Raw genomic sequence first — 21,306 nt, 5'->3', positions numbered from 1 at the left:
ATATGTAATAAAGTGTCTGGTAAGAATCCTGTAGTTGCAGTGCTATATGTAAAGTCGGTGGGATCGATGGGTGCAAAATGTAGAGCAGTTCAGAATAACTCGTAGGGCATCAAGTCAGGGGGAAGGTATTAGATAACTAGTACCTAGTACCTAATGCCCTTTGTTTGTATCTGCTGACTGCCTTAGGCATATATGCAGGAAGCCTGTAAAGCAGCTATGTGTAACCATAGGCAATCTTAGGCCTACCTTGCAAGGTAAATACCCGAGGACTACTATGAGTAGTTCTCGTCCTTCTGTAGCTATCCGAGACAAACTAAACTCTTCCTTTCAACTACCATGAACAGTTCTCGTCCTTCTGCAGCTAGCCGAGATAAACCAAGCTCTTCCTTCCCTCCCCTCCCCTCATCTCCCCTTTCCTTTTCTTTTCTTTTCTTTCCTTTCCTTTCGATATCTATTTATGAGACTAGTACGCATATCAAGCCACTTATAAGAGCGGAGATTAATAAGAAAAGACTTTATATTACCTACCTAGATAAGCAGCTATGTCAACAAGTGGCAAAACTACAGTCGCAGTGCTATGGATAGAAACAGGGGCTTAGCTGGCAAGTGACAAATACCATGGAAGGAGAAAAGGTAATGAGCTGTAAAGTCGATCTTAAAGATGAAGAGTGTGAAAACAGATACCTGGGACGAGACTTATGAATCAGCAATGGTAATGGCAGTGACAGAATTTGTAACTTAGAGTACCTTCATAGTAGCTTAATCAAGGCTGCTTGCCACCAACCAAACAGCCCTGTTTGATATCTTGGCTTTTTGTCGCAAATCATTCCCAAGGTATGTTAGCAAAAGCTCCATTCACCGTAAAGGGCTTGTTCTGGTGTGCCCAGCTCACTCACTACAGCCATTGTTTTTGCGTTACGTTTCGGGACGGCAGCCTTACAGGAACAAATAGAGCCTAACAGCAGCACAATCGATAAGTTGATAATTGCAAAACAGATAGGGGTGGGTAGCAAAGCACCCGTTGCCTGGCGGGCGATATTCTCCTAACTTTCAAGGATGTTTACGATGACAGAGACTTCAGGGAGACCTACCAATCTAAGAGATGTAAGTATAGATAGACATAGAAACCCGACTGTATGGTGACTTCTTTCCACTGCGTAGCATAATGCCAGGCTTACCATAGACCACCGAAACACTCCCATAATAGATAGCACAACTTTCTCTTAAATAAGTACACAAGCAAGTAGATCAAGTGAAGCAGTCCCAATACAATTGTGTTGTATTCTCAATCAAGTGCGTGAGACGATGGACTGCAATCAATCCACACAGCATCTCGCTACTTAAGCATTAGGCCGTGTTTACCGACAGGTGTGTGCATATATACAAGCATACGTACATCCAATACTATTTAAACAAACAGCCCCACAGTTTCCAATGCACGTCGTATACCCCCCTACTGTTGATAGCTGCAATAAGACCGATGCAGCGATTCTCTTTTCCCACTAACAAAGGAAAGCCGATGGTGTGACCTTCATGAACCGAACTAAACATGTACAAGAAACGCCGTAAAAGCAAGTGGATAATTTACAAAGTTGTTTTCTCAATGTGAAGTAACCCTCTAGATGGCCCGTCACCGACTGCTCGATGAAGATGGCCGCGGAGAAGCAGATTGTTTGAGGCTGAATGTTCCAGCCAGATTTGGAAACGCCTTTGCAAAGGCATCACCTAGCTTCCAGTTGTCTAAGTTCCGTAGATGGCGTTCAAATACAGGGTTGATCATCAGTTCTTCGCTCTCCGGATCCTGGAGTAACGTATCGGTCTCCTCGTATGGCCACGATAGTGAGAGGGTTGTGGTAAAGGGGACAAAGAAGTTATCGAATGGATACAGCGAGGGGTTGTGATCAAGAATAAGGCGTTCACGCATTTTGGGGAAAGGAACATGGTCGAGCCAAGCAGCATGTGGGATACTGGTCTGACAGGGAAGTGGCATCATCCATTCTGGGAGGCGGTCATAATTCTCCTGTGTGGGTTCGATCTGCCAGCGCATGACGAGAAACATCATGTAAAGCACCGCAACGCGCTCAGGGAGAGTCGAGATGTCAGGAAAAGTGGCGAGGATATCGGTGAAGACTTTGGATAGGGGGTGGCTGTATGCGCTGTTGGCGGGATTGAGGAGTGACGATACAGAAGGGTAGCGAGGACCAACGACGTCCTGAGCCGGAACACCGTCTGCAGCACATTGGCGACGCTCGCTCAAAAAGTCAAGCAACAAAGAGTCGAGAGGACATGTTGGGTGGCAGTTCTTTATTGGTGCTGTGGGGTCGATAGTACTGGGGTCGCTGCGAGGATGAACCGAACGACCAGTGGTGCTCACAGCAGGGCTGTACCCAGGACTATGGCTACTCTCAGGTGTATGAGCGGCAGACAAGCTGTGCTGGATTTGAGCTTGATGCTGGCCTTGATGTTGTTGTTCTTGTGTATGTGTAGGCTGGCTTGGCTTTCCTTGCGAGCCCCAACTTGCTGAGCGACTATGCAAGGCACGTTCCTGATTCACACCGGTCCAATCGTGTTTCATTGGCATGTGGTGGAACTGAGGCGTGTCTTGAGCGCCGTTGACGCCATTTTGGATGCGATTGACCCGCTGTGAGGGCTCAAGTAGAAACTCCAGTCCAAGCCGTTCAGGGCCCATGTCGAGCCCGTGTTGGAGACTACGGCGCTGTTGAGTCAGCTGACTCGCGGCCTGTGATTCAGCGTTGGTTGCGCCGCCAGCGGATGAGTGAGGAGGATGGTGATGAGGGTGATGTTGCGTTTGCTGCTGTTGCTGTTGTAGTAGATGCCAGTGAGCTTGGCTGGGAGGGTCATGGCTGGGAGGAGACGCAGCACTGCCAGGAGTAGAAGCGGCATGTGCGTTGTTGTGTACGCTTAGAGTGGCAGGGTGTTGCACTGGAGGTGCATATGTTTGAGCCGGTGATACATAAGCCTGCTCGATAGCAGCTATACATCTTTGTTAGTCCTGGATATATATCCACGGAGTAGTCAACTTACCTTGGCCGATGATAGGTTGAAGCATGGCAACAATGCCAGCTAAGCGACGCTTGATGTCGGCATTTTCTTGCTCAACCGCCTCCTTGGCCCGAAGAACGCTCTGAAGTTCTTGGTAGGGTTGTTGATTAGTGAGCTCCTGAATACGACGCTCAAGGGTATCGATCTGGTTCTTCGTGCGCTCACGAATGGCTCGTTGAGCTTCACGATCTTGAAAGGTGTTAGTGAAGGTGTCTTTGGTAGCATTTATCTTATCAGATACGACCAGAGCAAGCAGGAGGTCTGAAGATAGAAGAAGATAGCCGGGAAGAGGTCAACAGCTAACCAATCGCAGGGATAAGGCAAGGGGAATGGAAATCGTTATGCGTCAGCAGCTTAACTGAGTCGATAACCTGATAGGTGGATGACATGCCACCAGAGAAGCCAAAGGCAACATCAAACTAATACTGCACTCACCATTCGCTCTCTTCTTAGCCAATTGCTCTGGTGTCAAATTGGCAACTCCTCTACTTCCAGGACCAGACTTTTTCCTTCTCTTGGCGTTCTCATCATTGCCAGCTGGAGACGACGGATTGATCGCGTCGGCGTCGCGCTTGAGAGAAGTCGCATCATCATCGGGGCCGAGACCAAGGCCTTGACCGGCAGGACTTGCAACAGTCCCCGGTGTATCGGGGCCAGGGCCGGGACCTTGACCGGAGGCCATTGGAGCAGAGCAGAACTAGCCCCCGTCTCGGGGTGGAGTGGATTACTTCTCTGAGGAAAGGATATGGAAGACGGGAAGGGTGAATGAGACGGATGGTTCCCGCGCCGTGCCTGAGAGTGTGGGGGTAGAGAAAAAAGAAAGACGGGGATGAGTGTTGCGAGTATCCACCTTCACCCAAAAGGAAAGTGAAAGGTACGGTAGGGTACCTTTTGGTTGGGGAGTAGGTAGGAACGACAAGAGGAAAGTAGCAAAACTCTCTTTCCTTTTCCGACACAAGGACCCTGCCCAAGTACCTGTAGGTAGAATATCACACGCCTGTTCCTTCTCTGGCCTGCTCTGATAGACTTTGATCGATACGACTTGGCGAGTCAGGAACAAGCGAAGCAAAACAAAGCGAGCGAAGGGAAAAGAGAGAGAGAGAGAGGTTAAGGGGAATAATACGGGTATGAAGGGTTTCCCACGCTCCTTCTTCGCCAATGAAGTGATGATTTGACTGTGGGGTTCTTTCCTTCTTCAATTTGCTTGCTCAACGCAAAGACAAGGATAAGGGGAAGAGGATAAAGAGACCAGCCGAGGCGAAGCCAGACCAGATTAGATCAGATCAGATCTACCTCTCGCCCAGGCTAAGAAGATAAGCTACAGTAAGATCGTGTCGTCGCGTCGCACAAAAGTGATCTACTTACTGTACGTGCGGATGTACTGTAGACTACCGGGTCTGTGGGAACAATTGTGACTGGAAAGAGACAGGTTGGGGTGTTCGAATGGGGGGAGCGTTGACTCATAAAGCCCGCTGCTGCAAAATGTGACCGAGTCATGGACCCCTGACCACCTGAAGGAAGGTGGCTTGGTGGGTGTACAGACTTGGTCATGTGATACCGATCTGTAACTTCAAAGTTCATCATCAAGTTTAGGAATCATCAACGACTAATGCGCCAGTATCATTTATGCTCACTAAATGCATTGAAATGTTCCATAAAAGAAAGATTGAAACTAAGTCTTCTGTATTATGAGCCCAGCACTGTCGCTCACCATCTTTCAGATAAGAAAGAAGCACAAGTCCAATGTGATGTTACAATTACTATAAAGCCGCAAACAAAAGGAGATGATCCTCTTTCTTCCCCCAAAACCGCTCTTACTCACTATTGGCCTCTACCGCGACATGTCCCCAATCTTTGCCTCGTCCTTTTGTGATTGACCTCACATCCTAAAACCTATGCGTTTCTTCATACTAGCCATACAGCGTTGCCTATATTCAATAAACCCAATATATGATATCCGTGCGCCTGACTCTTATTCCGCCGATGCCCTGGCAAGAGCCTCGTGCAGGTGAGGTGGGAACCTGTACCGAAGCTGACTGGTGTATGTTGTCAGATCCAGGGTCATCTGCTTCAGTTGTTCCACCATCATGCGACGAGTTCCCTCATTGCCGCTGAACTGGCCGCTTGTCAGCTGCTCGCGTTGGCGAACACAGGAGATAATGGTCCACATCAAAAGGTTGGGAACATTGATAGACACGGGCTGTGAGAGACCGGAGAACTTGGAGGCGTAGGCTCGGATGGTGCTGCCATCGCCTGCCGCGTCCAGAGGCAGGATCTCCAGGCTTCGGATTCTCTGTTTTCACGTTAGCATCATTCTTATGGATCTCGGGCTTACAATCAACTTACGTCGAGGCACTGTGCCCATTGTCCGGCTTCCACCAATCCCTTGATACTGCTCATTTCCAGCAGCACACGGCAGGCCACCTTGTTCTGGTCCTGAATTCTCCTGTAGAACATGGCGTCTCGCTCATACATGCTCATCATAGTCTTGGCCAACTCGACAGGGTCGTCGATGGCTGCCAAGCTGAGACTGCTGCCAGTATCGGCCTCTTGTCCGCCGGCTCGGGGCTTGACAGGCATAAGACGCATAGGGTCCTCGCCAATCTCGAGAGACACGGCCTCACTCAGCGCACGGCTAACAATAGCGACGACTGTGTCGTATTCGCCGGCGAGATGATATAACAAGACAGAATCTGTGGTGCGACCGTTCTCATCCGCGAAGCTGGCGGCCTGAAGAGTGACCGTGTTGACAAAGTCGTCCTCAGCGTCAAGGCCAATAAGAGGGCCGCGCTCCTCGATGATACCACGAATTCGTCGTCCATCTGGTCGGATATCACCAATCAACTTGCTGAATTCGCGTGTCTCAAGTACCAACTCGCGAAGGGCCTCGTGGCACAGGCTTCCGTGTCGTTGGCCAGCCTCGCCCTCGAGGTCCTGGTTGAGACAGATAAGTGTCAGGTAGTCAACAGCAGACACGACATCCGCAGCTCTAAAGTCACGAGTGTAGTACCCAATCATGCGACCAAAGTTGATCTGGGGCAGGTTCTTGGTGCTGTAGCTGCGGAGGTCGTTGGATGGTGACATAGCGTCACTTGGTCGAAGCAGACCGTAAAACTCGAGCGCCAGACCAAAGTGCACAGCGTCGACATATGAGAAGGGGTAGAGATAGGCGATGGCATCCTCGAACATACCCGACAGGATTTGTAGGTAGAAGAACATGCCAAAGCTGCCGTTGCTATCTTCCGAGTTGGCCTTGGGGAAGTGCTTCAGACCAATCTCTCGGATGCTGGATTGCAACTCAGCCAAGCCATATGACTCGCCAGCCATCTCAATTGTCTTATCACCCTCTCTCGCCAAGTTGAACTGAAGCCAAATCCAATCATTGATATCTGTGTTGAGTCCGTCCAGGTTGCGGTTACCGAGCTCGATACGCCCGATGACCTTGTAACAAGCCATGCGGAAAGGATCGATCGAGTTTTCGGGGGCATTGCGGGATCGCTGAATGTACTCGTTTGTGCAACGATCCAGAAGCTTTCTGTTGGTAAGGCGTCGATCCTCACTGGCAGCGTAGTTGTTCAAGTATGTAGCAAAGGTTCTATCGATGCCTCGGAACTGGTTGGTGTTGTCGTTGACATACTTGGCAGCTTCGCTCACGTGTCCAGAGCGGAGCAGGTAGAAGACAATGGCCCACACGTACTCACCCTGAACTTGCTGAAGTTCAGTGTTGTCGGGGACCAAGTCTTTTCGTGCAGACCGCAACCGGATGTAGGCCTTGACCTTGCTAACGATATCAGGTAGACCACCAAGCTTCGCCTCGTGAGGGTGCTTGGCAATAAGTGACTCGACTTCACGCAAGAACTGCTTCTCCAAGAAACTGTTTGCGCCAGTAAGGATGCGCTTTCGCATCTCAACTGACTTGGAGGAGTTGGGGTTATCGTTCAGATACATATCTGCAAATTCGCGCTCCTTGGCTGTCGCGTTGTTGAGGGTTGTCTCGGCATCAGGATTCTCGCCCACGATCTCCATGACGGCCAGGTATGCTTCCACGACGTGGGGCGCATGAGGATCATGGGACTTTTGCTCGACAGTCGCGAGCTCAGAGAGGATGGGATAAGGTCGCTTGAGCAGACGAGCAGTGTTGAGGTTGCGAATCTTCTCCGAAAGACGTCCCTGTCGCTCACGAAGTACCCTGTCATCAGATGAGACACGTCCGTCAAGACCTCCAGACTCGGAAGAACGATCGACATCCGAGAAATCAGTCTGATGCGCTCCAATTCGGCTGGGTGTTCCGATAACAGATTTCTGGAGCGTCGACCTGCCGAGAACACTGGCCCTGCCAGACTTGGCAGCTGGCGCCTGGCTCTTACGCCTGGAGCGACCGAAAGCACTCTGAGATTCGCGTCCGGAGGTAGCAACATCATCACGGGGGGTGATTCCAAAGTGCTGGTAGATGCGCTTTCGTTGCGCCTCCCACTCCATTGTAACATTGTCTTCGAGGAAGTTATCAAAGTCGCGAACTGATCGATCGATTCCGTCGGCAATCATGCTAAGAGTCGTCTTGGTCTGGAGGTTCGAGAGATATGTTTCGACATCGAGTTCGCTGGGGGCGTAGCCATGGTTAGCTCGCTCAGTACGGCCGGCTTGAATATCGAGAAGACCGAGGTCCTTGGCAGCAACACCAGGGTCGACACCAGAGGCTGCGAGAAGGTAGTGAGCTTTGCCGCCGAGAGGTTTGTCGCTAGGCTTGGACTGAAGTTTTCTCAATCGATGTCGCAGATCGCCCAAACCGAGCTCGAGACTAGGGAGATCCTCCATGTTGGCTTTGCCATCAGCTTTCTGGCTTTTAGCAAAGAGACTGTCGAAGTAGGCGCCCGCTGGCTGTGATTGCGCTTGAGGTTGTCCATTAGGGGCCTGACTAGCAAAAAGGCTTCCACCTAGTGTGCTTCCGCCGAAAGTGCTCCCACCCAGCATGGAAGGCGCGTTCTGTTGGGGTTGGGGTTGCTGCTGCTGCGGTTGGCCGAAGAGTGATGGCTTCGCGGCAGCTGCGGGTTGCGCTAGAGAGGAGCCAAACAGTGATGGTTTCTGCTGTTGCTGTTGCTGTTGCTGCTGCTGGTTGCCAAACAGACCGCCACCTGTATTTCCAGTTTGCTGAGGTTGCGCCTGCTGTCCGAAGAGTCCAGTGCCCGTGGTCGTGCTTGGCTGCTGTGTTGTAGTCGACTGGCCAAAGAGGCCACCACCCGTAGTACCCGTCTGTGGTTGCTGTTGCTGCTGCTGTTGTTGCGGCTGCCCGAACAAACCACCGCCGGTCGTAGCGGGCTTATTTGCGCCAAGTCCTCCAAACAAGCCTCCTCCCGTCGTGCCAGTCTGTTGTTGCTGTTGGTTCTGCGCTGGCTGGCCGAACAAACCACCGCCAGTGGTTCCGCTCTGCTGGTTTTGTGTTGTTGACTGCCCAAACAGTCCTCCGCCTGTCGTGCCACCGGTATTGCCTCCAAACAGCGAGCTGCCGCCCGTGTTGGCAGACTGTCCAAAGAGAGACATGGTGCCTCAATTATCGAAAGGTCCTGGGGAAATTGAAGGATGGAGGTTCCTCAGGTCAATGGATGAGGCGATGGAGTATTGATGACAGACGAGCTGTCTTGATGCGTGGGTGAGGAAATATAAAAAAAAGAAAATGCCTGGTCAACAACAGACAAAGTCGGCGCGCGTTTGTTTCTACGAATTTAGGAGTGGGCCACGGTCAGGATTCATGGATGCTTGGAGGTGAAGCTTTGGCCAATCAGAGTGAGAATATGCTCCTAGGCAACGCTAGGTTAAACAAATCGCAGTGTCAATGTCAAGGAGAGCTCAACTGTAGATTTGAGCCAACAAGGAACTTTAAGCTTTAAGATACTGGATCATAGGAATCATCAAAGAAAGATTTCAATTACTCTAATTTGTTCGTTATTTTAGTACCTAGTTACGTCGTGTCGGCCCATTCACACGCGTGTGATCAATCATTCATTACTGGCCTTTATACCGAATTCCAACGCCAAATCCCTGAACCAAGCGCTCATCAACCTCATAACCATTCACGTTTAATATAAGCTCAGCCTCTAAGCGCCGTTGACAGCGCCATTAACGGTACCGTTCATACGGGCCTTCTTGGAGGTAGCCTTATCAATCTTGTTTCGGTAGTCTTGCTGGGTCTTGCACATGTCCAAGAAGACCTCGTACTTGGCATCCAGAAGCGCCTTCTCATCCTCATCAGTGCTGGGATCGACCAGTCGACCTCGCTTGCTCATGCGATCCATGATGCTCCAGAGAGACTCGGGCTCACTTCCGTCCTCCTTGCTGTGGCTGGCTGCCTTTGCGCCAAGCATGGCAGCTCCGTGAACGACAGCAGCGTTGACGTATCGTGGGATCAAGACAGGCATGCCGCAGGCAGTGGCCAGGAGGTTCATGAGGACGGGGTTCTGGCATTGAGAACCAGACATGAAGATGGAAGAGATCTCATGGCCGGCGTTGTTCATCTGCTCGACGATTTGTCGTGTCTGCATGGCGATGAACTCCATTGTGGCATAGTACCATAGAGCCATATTGTCGGTGCTCTTGTCGCTATCCAAGCCAATCATGCTACCCTTCATCTTGGGATCAGCGATGGGTGAGCGATTGCCCCACAGGTCGCCGTAGAAGAAGTGATGGCGTCCCAAGTACGAGATTGAAGGAGCACTATGCTTCTCCTTCATGAGTTCAAGGTGAGCGTTGAGGAAGTCGTAGATGTGCTTGTCCTCAGCCTTGGCCAGGGCGCATGTCTCATTGTAAGCGGGGTGGATGTCAAGCATGTGTCGTAGAAGCTCTCCAGTTGCAGATTGACCACCCTCAGCCATCCAGAACTCGGGAAGGAGAACATCACGGTATGGACCCCAAACACCAGGAACAAAAACGGGTTCTCTGGACAGAGCCAAGTGGCATGTCGAGGTTCCGGCGACGGCAGCCAGACGAGTGAAAGCTTGGGCGAGATCATTGTGTGGTACAGCAGCGTTGAGCTCGTCGTCACCAAGGTCGACCTTAGCGCCTACGGTTCCAATCCAGCCTGCGTATGCGTCAATGACGCCGCTTCCCACGGGGATGCCCATAGGGAGGCCGAGTTGGTTGGCGGCTAATCGACTCAGGGTGCCCACGGGCTCACCTGCACTGACATATGTTCCGTTCTGTGAAAGCCATGGTTAGCCTTGATGTACCGAAGAACGGTACGTTAGAACCAGAGGGAGAAAGTATGAAAAGGCTCACCACCCCGTTGACACCACCCATCTGCTTGAAATCATCTTTGGTCAGGTCACCTAGACCAATGTCGTGGTAGAAGTCCTCTTGCCAACCCTTGACACTGCCGTCGACGCCAACAGGAACGTAACCCTGCTTGCAAACAACACTGCAGTAGCTGCGAGTCTCGTTACCAGTAGCCAAGTGGGTGAGAGCATCTGCAAGGTCGTAGAACTTTGCTCGCTCGAACAGCTCTGGAGGCATGTGGTTCTTGAGCCAAAGAACTTTGGGCATCTCCATCTCGATGCTCATCTTTCCACCAACGTACTTGAGGAGCTTGTGGTTGGTGTTGTTGATCTTCTCGGTCTCTTCGACAGGTCTATGGTCAAGCCACAAGATGACATTACGATCGTTGCCATCGTTTGTGAAATCAGGACCGGTAACAGGGAGGGGCTCGTCGGTATCGTGAGTGAAGACAGCAAGAGAGCAGGTGGCATCGAAGCCAATTCCCTTGATGCTGGAGGGGTTGACAGTGGACTCGCTGACCACACGGCGGACACATTCGCAGATGCACTGCCAGATGTCTGTAGTAGATTGTTCCTGGGCGGGAGTCAGAGGGAATTGTGTTTGGAGGACTGCAGGTACAACGTACGTAGTAGCCATTCTCAGGCTGCCATAGCTTGATGTTCTCCGAAGCTAAAGCCTTGATGTCTCCAGTCTCATCAATAATGCAGGCTCGAGCAGAACCAGTACCGACATCGACACCGATGTAGTGATCCTGGGCAAGAGAAGTTAGTAGAGTTCATGATGTTGACTTGCGGCTACCGCAGCCACCACCAACGGTTGGGGGGAGCTTGATGGTTGCATACCAAAACTTGAGGAGGTCTATCCATTGTGAAAGAAGAACTAGTCAGCCAAGATCGTGATGTGATAGAAAGCTGAGAGGATGAGAGGACTCACTCCATGACTTTGATGGGTTTGTGGTTGCTATACATAATAGAAGGATCAGGATCAAGTCTGGGCGAAACAGTGACGGTTGTGCTTTATTGCCCCAAGGATAAGCTCAGGCTTGCGTCAAACACAATCCTAAATGGGGAAGACGATGAGGGGGAAGAGGTCGGGTGTGAGGCGAGGCGAGGCAAGGCAATGATGAGGCGTCACCCCGCGTAAAAAAGCAAAGGCAATCCCAAGAATAGAATAGAGTCTGGAACTTTGAGGTACAGTAAGAGGGTGTGTGTGAGTGGGAAGAAGCCCAAGATAGTAATTGAGTGGTCAGCTAAGCGTTGAATGTCTTAGCTATTGGGGTGTAATGCTTTGTAACTTTGTTTTCAACGATGATTAACGAGCAGGAAGACGAGGAGCTCGCTCATATATATGTAGTATTTACGGTATATCTATTTATCTATCAGACTACTGATACCCAGCAATTGACATGTGGAACCCTTTCAGAAATAAGCTCGTGGACACTTTTTTATTATGGACTGTTCCCGATCGTGAGAGAGAAACAGTCGAGGTACGGCCAGTCATGATGGGAGAGAGGAAGCTCCATCATGGCAAACAATGGAGCTTTGACAATGATAATCCTGGGGATGAACTGGGGGACAGGGGAGACCCCCCACTAACTGCAGTAAAATCCCACTACAGGGTGGGGGAGGCGAAAGGAATATGGCACTTCCAAGAGCTCTAGAAGCTGAATAGACAAATGCAATGCAACTGTAGCTGCATCTGCAGTGCATCAATTCATTAGGTCTCCTCTTCTCTACTGCAGTGGCGGTTCAACCATCCATGAATAGGTACAGTATCTCACAGAAGACTGGACTAGACTCTTCCTCATGCTTCTCTCCTCCACTAGAAACCCTCGGGGCCCTGGAATAGCTTCCCCAAATCAAACGGCCTTTCCGTTTTCTGTCTCGTCTGATAGTAACAAAAAGAGGAAATGCTGTTGCCTGGGAGGGTGGAGAACCTCAAGTCAAGCCACCAGAAGCTATAGCTAGTGGAAGAGATTCCATGATCTGCTTTTGAGAACTCATGATGAACAAGCCAAGGGGTGTATCTACGAATTAACTTGGCAGAACAACAATCGGGTGTTTCTGTCTGATGATCAATTGATCAATATATGTATTTTCTTTTGATGATGCAGTAGAGCTGCTCTTGTAAGCCGAATAGGAAAATAACCTGTCAATCTCATGTCCCCGAATATCGGAATTCATCTTCCCCATCTTGACCGGGCTGTTGACGTTACTCAACTCAACAAATATCTCTTTCCTCATTCCTTAAATGACTGCCTAGCCATTGGTACCAAACTCAATTCAATTCAACTCTTTGTCAGTTATCGACTTCCCTTACAGCTCACCTTGATCGGCATCTCTTCTCCACATCCTCCCTCGTCTGGTCTCATCTCAAGCATCGAATCCAAACTCAACCACACACACCGCTGCCTACCTGGGCACTCACTGCATTCAATGATATGATGTGGCGTTATCTTCATCATCCCCTGCCTCTCGGCCGACAGCGGAGTCCCCTCAGGACTGTAACACAACACGAGAAACAAAGAAAAGTTTTAGTGTCCGATGACCTCTTCTCAATTTATCCCGAGGGGGGTCGGTTTATTACAGTAGAACAGAGCAGCCAACGTTGCAGCACAGCAGACAACCTTGCTCGGGATGCTGAAACTGTCCCAGACATCCGGGATTCCAGATCCGGCTCATCCGCGATGCCTGTCTCTTACATGTACTGTACAGTACATGCATACATGTGCATGCTATCCAATTGGCCAATCCCGAGCTTGATCAGCGTTCACCAAGATCTTGTGACTTGCTTGGCCTCTTCTTGTGGTACGGTGAATCATGAATGCCACTGCGTACATACAGTAAACTGCAATCATGATACTGTATCCTACTGTAATGTGGTATTCCTCCCTCAATGCTATTATTATCTTACAGTACATACAACCCATGAGCTGATACCCATCCAACTAACATGCATATGCAGTGATAGATATCACATGAGACAGTATTCATCCTAGGTGTATGGAAACCTCTATGCCGAGCCCGAGCAGTACGCTCAGGAACCTTTTCTACAACCACCTTCAGCCCTCACTCAACGTCTATCTATTATTTGCAGCACACCGCTCTCATCCAATTCCATCCGCTTCCCTCACCGGCTGCTTTCCCTGGTCCAAAACACAAACTCCCTTGACCATGCCTGAATCACTTTCGCCAATCCATCCCACAGCCTATCGCTAGACGTGGGACCAAGTAAATATACATAACTCATAAATTCATCACTCATTATTGGGATACTCCTGACCCTTCACCAGGATCACCACTGTCAGCGTTGCCGCGTACGCTTCACGAATGGCACATGCCATGCTGCATCTCTCGTTAGCAACTGTCCCAATGTACTTCTGCCGCATAGTAAACTCACCATGTTCTTTCAACATCGGCCACCACGGCACTGAGACCCCAGTGTGAGCACCAGGCTCGTGCCAAGACCTCGTTATCGCGTACACCGAACGCTTCCACCACAAGGACCTTCTCGTCGTCGTTTTCATCATCTTCCTCCTCGGGACCACCGGGCTGAAGGAACCCATTCAGAGGAGCGTGATGGTGATTGAAGCTCTGACTGAACATGTCCTTGTATGGGCCTTGCATCATGCCTGGTCCAGGGCTTGATCGCACACTATGCAATTGCGGACCTCCATACAGATTTCCCCAGTCTCGCACTCCAGTGATGTAATCAACACGAATTGATTTATAGACATAGTCGAAGAAGAGTGGATGTGGTCCTTCGGAACATGGCCACGCCGCCACGAATGAGACATCGTACATGAGCTTGAGTGGCCATGATACTCCATTAATGGCGAATTGTACTGTTGCGTCAAACAGTTTCGAAACCTTTGTGGACGGAGGTGAATCTTCGGGTCGCTCCGCTGGCTTCAGACTCAACAACTCTACCCGTACGGTATCGACAGCATCTTCGGGGCCGCTGGTCGGAGTAACTGGTTGATAATCATCTACTGGATAAGTCTCAGCAGCAGGGCCAAGCGGATCAGAACGTTCTGCCATCGACTCAACATCCTCAGGGGTCATTCGTTGCTTTGGTTTTCGACTTCGAATCCGTGCGATCTGAGTTGGCTCAAGATCCGTTGTTGGTCGTGCTGGGCCGATCCAACCTCCAACAGCATGGCATGTAGGTGCCAGGACTTTGCCCACAATCGAACTGGCTGACCAATACGTGTAGCTGTTTTTGTATTGAAAACCGCAGTGAGGATGCATATGTGAGAGAAGTGCGAGATTATCAGTTGCACTGTCAGGGTCGAGGTCAAGAAGAGTGTTCATTATCAGAAATGGGAACGAATGCTATATCCAGTCAGTTACCATTTTCACTTTTATGTAATAGGATAGGTGAACTTACACCAGGCAGCACAAGGCCACTGAAGAAGGCAAAGGCGTCGGAGCTGACCTCATCCAAGGCCAATTCCGAATCCTTCTGCTTCATATTATCAAGGGTCTCGGTCAGGTTGGGCCACCTCATCATTTGGGCAAAGCGCCTCAACATTCTGATTTGGCGCTTCTTCAGTTTATATCGTAAGAGAACTGAACTGGTTGTTAGTGACCGCATTGAAGACAGAGCCAGAATGATACTCACTTTCTTCAGGCGTCTTGCCAACGTCGTCAACGCGTACGAAATCCTGCCAACGTCTGGCTAGAGCCAAATTCCACTGGATGGAAGGTGGTATTTGTGAAGTCAGCTTCTCCTTGGCCCAATCACTATGTTGATATGACTGAATGCGCAACTCAAGCTCAAGACTGAGAAGAAGCTGAAGGAAGAATTTATGGAACTGCTCCTGGTTCTCTGGACCCCTTTCAAAGATGAAACGGGTAGCAACTTGATTTCGCGGGTTGCTAAAATCAATCCAGTCCGGTCGTGAAAGAACAAGAATTAGATCGGTGATCTGCTTGTCGAGAGTTCGATGAGGGTTGAGAAACTTATCGGGGTCCCTCAGAATGCGCTTATATAGAATACGATAAAGTAAAGACTCGTCATCATCCTCAATGCCATGCCGTAGTTCCTGCAAGCGTTCGAAAATACTCTCCAGACTCATCACCCGGGGCAGAACACCAGCGTCACGGAGGGCCATGGTGGGTGGAAGAACGCTGGACATGGAGGCCCACTCATTGAGCGTGATGGTTCCTGGTAAATGACCAAAGTGAAAAGCATAGCTGGGCTGTTCGAGCGTCTCCCATGGCTTTTCTGCGTAACCGTGCCCTAGCAGGCGCAAAGTCATGAGCTGGGTCATAGAATCGTGTAGGTTCGCAGCATCGGTGTGGTCAGAGGCCTTGCCATCAGCTCGGTTACCGCTCGAAGTCGTATGAAGAGAGTAGAACTCATCGGGCTGATGCGCCACAGGCCGCCTGTGACCTTTGTGTGAAGGAGCACCACGGGCAACAATCTCAAGTGCATGCTGCTGAGGCAATTCATCGTCGATAGAGATGCCATAAGGGGGCCATGTTACTGTTGGGGGTTCTCGAGGGCGAACTGGCCGTCCGTTGGTTATGCGAGCCTTATTCAGAAAACCAGAGGATTTGGACCTTATTGGGGAAGACTGGGGCTCGGGCTCGGGTTCGGGTTGCCCTCTTTTCTGCCTGCGGCGCATGTTGGAAGACTCGTCTTCGGCGGTCGTGGGGCGGTTATTATCGTATGTAAGATCGGGAGCCGAACCAATACTTTGGCGGTATGGCGATTGGCCTGCGTCACCATTACTGGCACGGCGAGGACGGTGATACTCTCTAGGTTCGAGGTCCTTGGGCTAAAGTGGGCAAGGTAAGAGTTAGTAATATGTCAAATATGTGAATGAGCGAAATCGGAGCTGTATCTGCAGCTATAGCTATAGCTCCATACGCGACGCAGCTAGACAGAGCTCAAGCTTTGTTGAACGGAGACGATTTCGTTGAGCTAACAGCACAGGCCGAGCTCCGAGAAGATGCAGACGCCACTGCAGTTGCTCTGTAGTCTGTACGCACCGGAGGTTTGGATGAATGTCTCCTAGAACTAGCTCTTCGGAGCATGCTCCAGATACCCTTCTTTTCGCCCTGATCCGTCATGATGTCATCAGGCGCAGCGCGAGTCTAACGCGACGATCGATATTGACGACAAGAGTTGAATTGTCAGAAAAGATGCAGAAGCTAGAATGAGGGTCTAGAGGGAAGTTGAATCGCCTGGTGTCGCAAAGTCGTGTTCGCGACGGCCGGCTGGCGCGCGGACCGGGCTAGACTTTAAAGATAACAGGGACAGTCCAGCCTGACTGACTGACGATGGAGAGAGTCGGCAAATGAGAATAAAAGATATGGACAAGGTTTAGTTATTGTTAGCAATCGAGTTTGACGTTGCACATGATTGAAGATGATTCCCCCCACTATTGGAACGCGAAACAAAGAGAGAAAAGGACGCAAGTAAGAGAAGAAAGAAGAAGGTCTTTGTGGAAAATGGAAAAATAGTTAGAACGCCCTCGTTTGAGGCAATGCGTTTGCGCAACGCAACAACAGGGGGACCCGACCCCACGCCCAGGTATTTCCCTTTATTTTTAGTGGCGCGACGAGAGCTGGACGGTAGATTTGCGAAGCTTGATACGTGGAGTACGAGTACTGAGGAGGTTGGTCGAGACAAGCAGGGATGATATCAAGTATTCAGCTGTACAGGTAATACAAGTAACACAAAGGCGATGGCTAGTAAAAGTCAATTGTTTGAGGGGAAGTTGGACAACAAAGTCGCTGTAGAAACTATCTATCGAAATTGACTTTAACGGAAGGTGTTTAATCAAATGCACAGCCGAGGGACGCGAAGACACCACCACTAACTACTGTACCTAGACAAGACAGGACAAGACATGCATGCAGTAAGCAAGGCACATTGCATTACATATATCACTTTATTCGTGCATATCTTTAACTAGTTCTTTTCGAAGGCATTGTCATGATCAAGAACAATGGCACGGGTATTCAAACTGTTTAATAGACAATCCTCTCTTTAACTAATTATGCAAAACACCAAAGGGTATGCATCATCCAACGCCCGTACTACTACACAACTCTTTTATTCAACCCGTCTCTCCAACTCACTTGAGTTCTTCCGACAGAAACTCTCCCGCACCATGCTTACCATCATTGAATCGTCCATAAGCCTCTCGCCACTACCAAATACCATTAGTTCAAGTTGACCACAACAGGATGAGCAGAACTTACCGCAAAGAAGAAGTTGAGAATAAGGACAATCATTAATGAGGCGCTAATAATCATGGGTCCGATCATGTTGTCGAAATCCTTACCGCTTCGCTCCACAATCATGGTTCGTCGGATTCTCAGCATAGCATAGCCCCAACCGCCAGCGAATATAGCAATGAGAACAAACAAGAGCCCAATAATAGAAGCAATTGTGTTTTCTCCAGCAGCGGTGTACAGACCAACAGCCAGACCACCCTGAAGGATACAAATGTGCTGCCACTTAAGGAACGTTCGCTCATTGGCAAGCCAAACCTTGGGTTCGACCTTGAGCTCACCCATATTCTTGATCCATTCTGTAGGTGCTACCACGCCTTCTGGGAGTGGTTGTTGAGAGGCTCGCTTAGCCCGGGAGTACTTGGATAACGAGAAGCCAGGGATAACAGAAGACAGAGTCCCGTATGACCTTTCCTGCTCCTCCTGACGTTGGCCGCTACCCTCTCCAGTCTCTTCTCCATTCGCAGGCCCGGATGCCTGCCTGTTAAGTGTTTGGGCAATCGAGTCCCTAGACATGCGGTCTGCCAAATACGACTTGCTTACTGGCGAGCTTTGTGTAGGCTTGTAGGATCCTGACTTTGCTCCAGCTCCGATGAGACTGCCTACAGCCATGACATCCTCATGTCGCTGGGCACGTCGCTGCTCCTCTTCCTCAAAAGTCTTCTGAGGGTCTTTTCGGATATCAGATTCAAGATCGCTGAGCCAGAAGGGCAAGCTGTTAACGTAGTCCTCGAAGAGAACCGCAATGCCATGCACAAACTTGGAGAAGCGTGGTGTAGGGTGAACCAAGTGAGATGCCATCAAGTCCTCGATCCATGTAGGTCGCTTTCGCATGCCGTCCTCCTTCAACTTGATCTCAAGAAGGGCATATGGGAAACGGTTGACCTCACTCTGGTTGATGTTCTTGAAAGGATAGGTCATCGCGCTCTCGTCAATATCCAGGCGGTGCCACTCGTTCGGGTCACGGCAGGGGCGGCTACGATCAAGCGTATCTTCCCGGATGAATGCCACGTTGGTATCGATAGCAATACGAATTCGATCATCAGCAGGCTTCTGGAAGGCCGTTCGGACGTAGTTGGCTCTGAGAACTGGGCTAAGGTTCTTCTCCTTAAGGTACTTCTGGATGGTGCTAACCGTCTGTTCGTACTCTTGGATCTTTTCGGGGGTAAAATTCTGTCGCTTCAGCTTTTGAACAGCCTTTTCGGTTTTGTATTCGCCGTCAACAAACGACTTGACATATTTGTCTTTGATGGAGAACTTCAAGTCCTGACTGCCCTTATCGTCGACGGTCTTCTCCTCGACAAAAATCTCGGGTCGGGTGGCCAGCTGTCCGTACCAGCGAAGGCGCAACGAGGTTGCTTCAGACTTGCGGTCAACCTTTTCGCCATAAAGCTCAAACTTCTTATTATCAAAGTAGAGAGAAGTGATGGAAGGCGAATCACTGCCATCAAGCTCCTTGGCAGATTGTTCGCTGTAGACGAGGGCCGGTAAATGTCGAAGAATAACTGTCTTGACCTCGAGTAAGTTGTCGGGGTGAACCCAGACTATAGTTGAGTTAGTAATTGGACTGCCGAGACTGCATGTTATGTGACCTGGGTTTACTTACACTTGTGAGCTGTATAGCGCTCGCCGTTATGCGTCTCGCCTTGGGACTCCAGGTCCAGGGGTGGAAGCTGCTCTCCGTTCTCCTCCAGTTGTTGCCGGATAGCAAAGTACATAATGGAGAGCTTGTTGAGGAGGGGAGAGTAGCCAGTCTCGGAGTTGAAAGGTCGCTGAGACAGGCTCAACTGCATCATGGGGCGGACCTTGTAGCGGTCTCCTCGCTTGCGATCGTGCTTCTTAATGATCTTGAGGAAACCAGTGTAGTTGATCTGGCTGTACTTCTTGAGCTCACGGACCTCATTAGTGATCTCGTCGAGTTCGGACTCGAGAGCGCGCAGGCGTGTAGCCGAGATGTCGCCTTTGGAAGGGCCGCCATCCTCCTCTGATGACTCGACGGGGGCCAATTCCTTGAGCTTATCAAAAGCAGACTCAACCCGCTCCTTGAGAGCATTGAAGCGCTGCTCTTGGAATTGGGCAACCTTTTCGAGTTGGTTGTTGAAGATCTCCTCGCAGAAACGAGTCTCGTCTTCCTCGGTCCATGGCTGGTTATCATCATCGGCAACATCCTCCCTCAGCAAGCTCTTAAGCTTTGCGTACTCGATGTACTTGTCCTTCCATGGCGGGTAGACAGACTCGCGAAGGGTTCGACCGAAGCGCATTGTGGGTGGAGGGTAATTGAAGGTTCGGAGCCAATTATTTCGAGGTAGGCGACCAGCCAGAGGCTGTGTAGTGCAAAACAAACAACCGATAGAACTGATCTGAAACAATCAAGAGTGATGCGATGCGATGTGTGTTATCTATCGTATGACACAATAATGATGAAGTTTAGTCGAGAGCGAATTGGGCGGACAAGCCTGGAGACGCGGAACAGAGTCGAGGCGGACCCGAGGGAGAGTGGATGAGAATCGATGAAGGACTCGTCGAGATGCGAGACACAACACGATGTGGAGCGACGGATGACAATCGCCGTGACTGTGGTACAGAGTACAATGAATATAGTAAGGTATAGTAGTTGGAGATAAACTGAGTTACATGGAGTTTCAAGAAGTTTGAACGAGAAAAAGGCTGGGCTACCTTATGCATAGAACCTTGTACTACGAATACTGCATCGACTGGGCTGGACCTGCCCGGACCTGACCTGACGCGAAGACCCCACTAACGTCAAGCAAGGCAAGGAAGGTACCTGGCACCTCCCGGTCCAACTAACCCAAACAAAGGTCTCCAACCCACGGCGGTAGGTACCTTGTACGAACTCAGGTTCTCCAGCGGCTCTTCGGTGTCCAAAACAGCTGTTGAAACTAACCTTCAGTGGAAAAAAAGAGTCCACAACAGCACCGGGTCCCGCTGGAATCCCTTGCGCCTCGGTTTTCCATCGTCTCTTTTCTACCTCCAATTGCCCTATCAACGTCCGTGACTTACACACGTGTTGCTAGGGATAGATGCAGCTAAAATACAGGTGCATGTCATTCCCGTTATTGTAGGTCTAATCCCTGTTGTTGCGTGCATTCATGTGCTTCAATCAACACACGTGAAGCAAGAGATATCAAATTTCTTCAGCTCTACTGTACAAATGTGTAACTATCTCTATTAATTACGATTACCGACTTGCTTGATACGAAACCCTTTCGAGACCGATCGTGTCAAGTTTTGCTATGACCTGTCACCTTCTCTAAGCTGAGACTTGGCTTTTGGCGAAGGTTTGTAGCTAAACCGGAAACGAATATGGATCATCTCCCAAGCAACTTCAGGCACGTGAGCGAACGTCGTTGCTCAAACCTCTAGCCTCAATATATCAACAAGTCATGGAATGCTTGCCTTCGAAAAGTTACGCTCTGACTTTCTCTATGTCAACTTCTTAGAAGCCTGCGCAACTCATAACAGTTCTTTCCAATTGACCTGTAACCTTGTATAACAATTGCAACACAGTGACTAAAGTAGCCTCAAAGCAGTAAAAAGAATTGCATAGCGATGGTAAGGCTTACGACAAATAGAGCCTGACAATCCACAATGCAACGGATACATTATTGAAGACCTATTTCTAACACCGCAAGCTGAGATAGAGATGAAGCTTTTCAATCCCGTATAACAAAAAGATGGCAACATCAAAAAACATACAACAGCGGGG

The 21,306-nt window shown here is 49.9% G+C and overlaps 5 protein-coding genes across 5 annotated transcripts; all 5 read right to left on the bottom strand.

Annotated features, from left to right (window-relative positions):
- Positions 1 to 1,630: 1,630 nt before the first annotated feature.
- FIESC28_03005 (uncharacterized protein) lies at positions 1,631 to 3,745 on the bottom strand (the record flags this gene model as incomplete). The annotated part of the gene is made up of 3 exons (XM_031157154.1): positions 1,631 to 2,994; positions 3,046 to 3,252; positions 3,499 to 3,745. The coding sequence occupies 3 exons, from the start codon at positions 3,743 to 3,745 to the stop codon at positions 1,631 to 1,633; spliced, it is 1,818 nt and encodes a 605-aa protein (XP_031018785.1).
- A 1,290-nt stretch (positions 3,746 to 5,035) lies between these two features.
- FIESC28_03004 (uncharacterized protein) lies at positions 5,036 to 8,601 on the bottom strand (the record flags this gene model as incomplete). The annotated part of the gene is made up of 2 exons (XM_031157153.1): positions 5,036 to 5,356; positions 5,410 to 8,601. The coding sequence occupies 2 exons, from the start codon at positions 8,599 to 8,601 to the stop codon at positions 5,036 to 5,038; spliced, it is 3,513 nt and encodes a 1,170-aa protein (XP_031018784.1).
- Positions 8,602 to 9,155: 554 nt separating this feature from the next.
- On the bottom strand, positions 9,156 to 11,195 carry FIESC28_03003 (uncharacterized protein; the record flags this gene model as incomplete). Its single annotated transcript, XM_031157152.1, has 4 exons — positions 9,156 to 10,253; positions 10,333 to 10,902; positions 10,955 to 11,080; positions 11,172 to 11,195. The coding sequence occupies 4 exons, from the start codon at positions 11,193 to 11,195 to the stop codon at positions 9,156 to 9,158; spliced, it is 1,818 nt and encodes a 605-aa protein (XP_031018783.1).
- Positions 11,196 to 13,585: 2,390 nt separating this feature from the next.
- FIESC28_03002 (uncharacterized protein) lies at positions 13,586 to 16,409 on the bottom strand (the record flags this gene model as incomplete). The annotated part of the gene is made up of 5 exons (XM_031157151.1): positions 13,586 to 13,673; positions 13,729 to 14,663; positions 14,719 to 14,900; positions 14,953 to 16,114; positions 16,329 to 16,409. The coding sequence occupies 5 exons, from the start codon at positions 16,407 to 16,409 to the stop codon at positions 13,586 to 13,588; spliced, it is 2,448 nt and encodes an 815-aa protein (XP_031018782.1).
- Positions 16,410 to 17,419: 1,010 nt separating this feature from the next.
- FIESC28_03001 (uncharacterized protein) lies at positions 17,420 to 19,840 on the bottom strand (the record flags this gene model as incomplete). The annotated part of the gene is made up of 3 exons (XM_031157150.1): positions 17,420 to 17,494; positions 17,547 to 19,123; positions 19,186 to 19,840. The coding sequence occupies 3 exons, from the start codon at positions 19,838 to 19,840 to the stop codon at positions 17,420 to 17,422; spliced, it is 2,307 nt and encodes a 768-aa protein (XP_031018781.1).
- Between the last annotated feature and the right edge of the window lie 1,466 nt (positions 19,841 to 21,306).

Source organism: Fusarium coffeatum (genome assembly GCF_003316985.1).
Source record: "Fusarium coffeatum strain FIESC_28 chromosome Unknown BRIP53273_contig_64, whole genome shotgun sequence".
NCBI lineage: Eukaryota > Fungi > Ascomycota > Sordariomycetes > Hypocreales > Nectriaceae > Fusarium > Fusarium coffeatum.
This window is presented reverse-complemented; position numbering and strand designations above follow the sequence as displayed.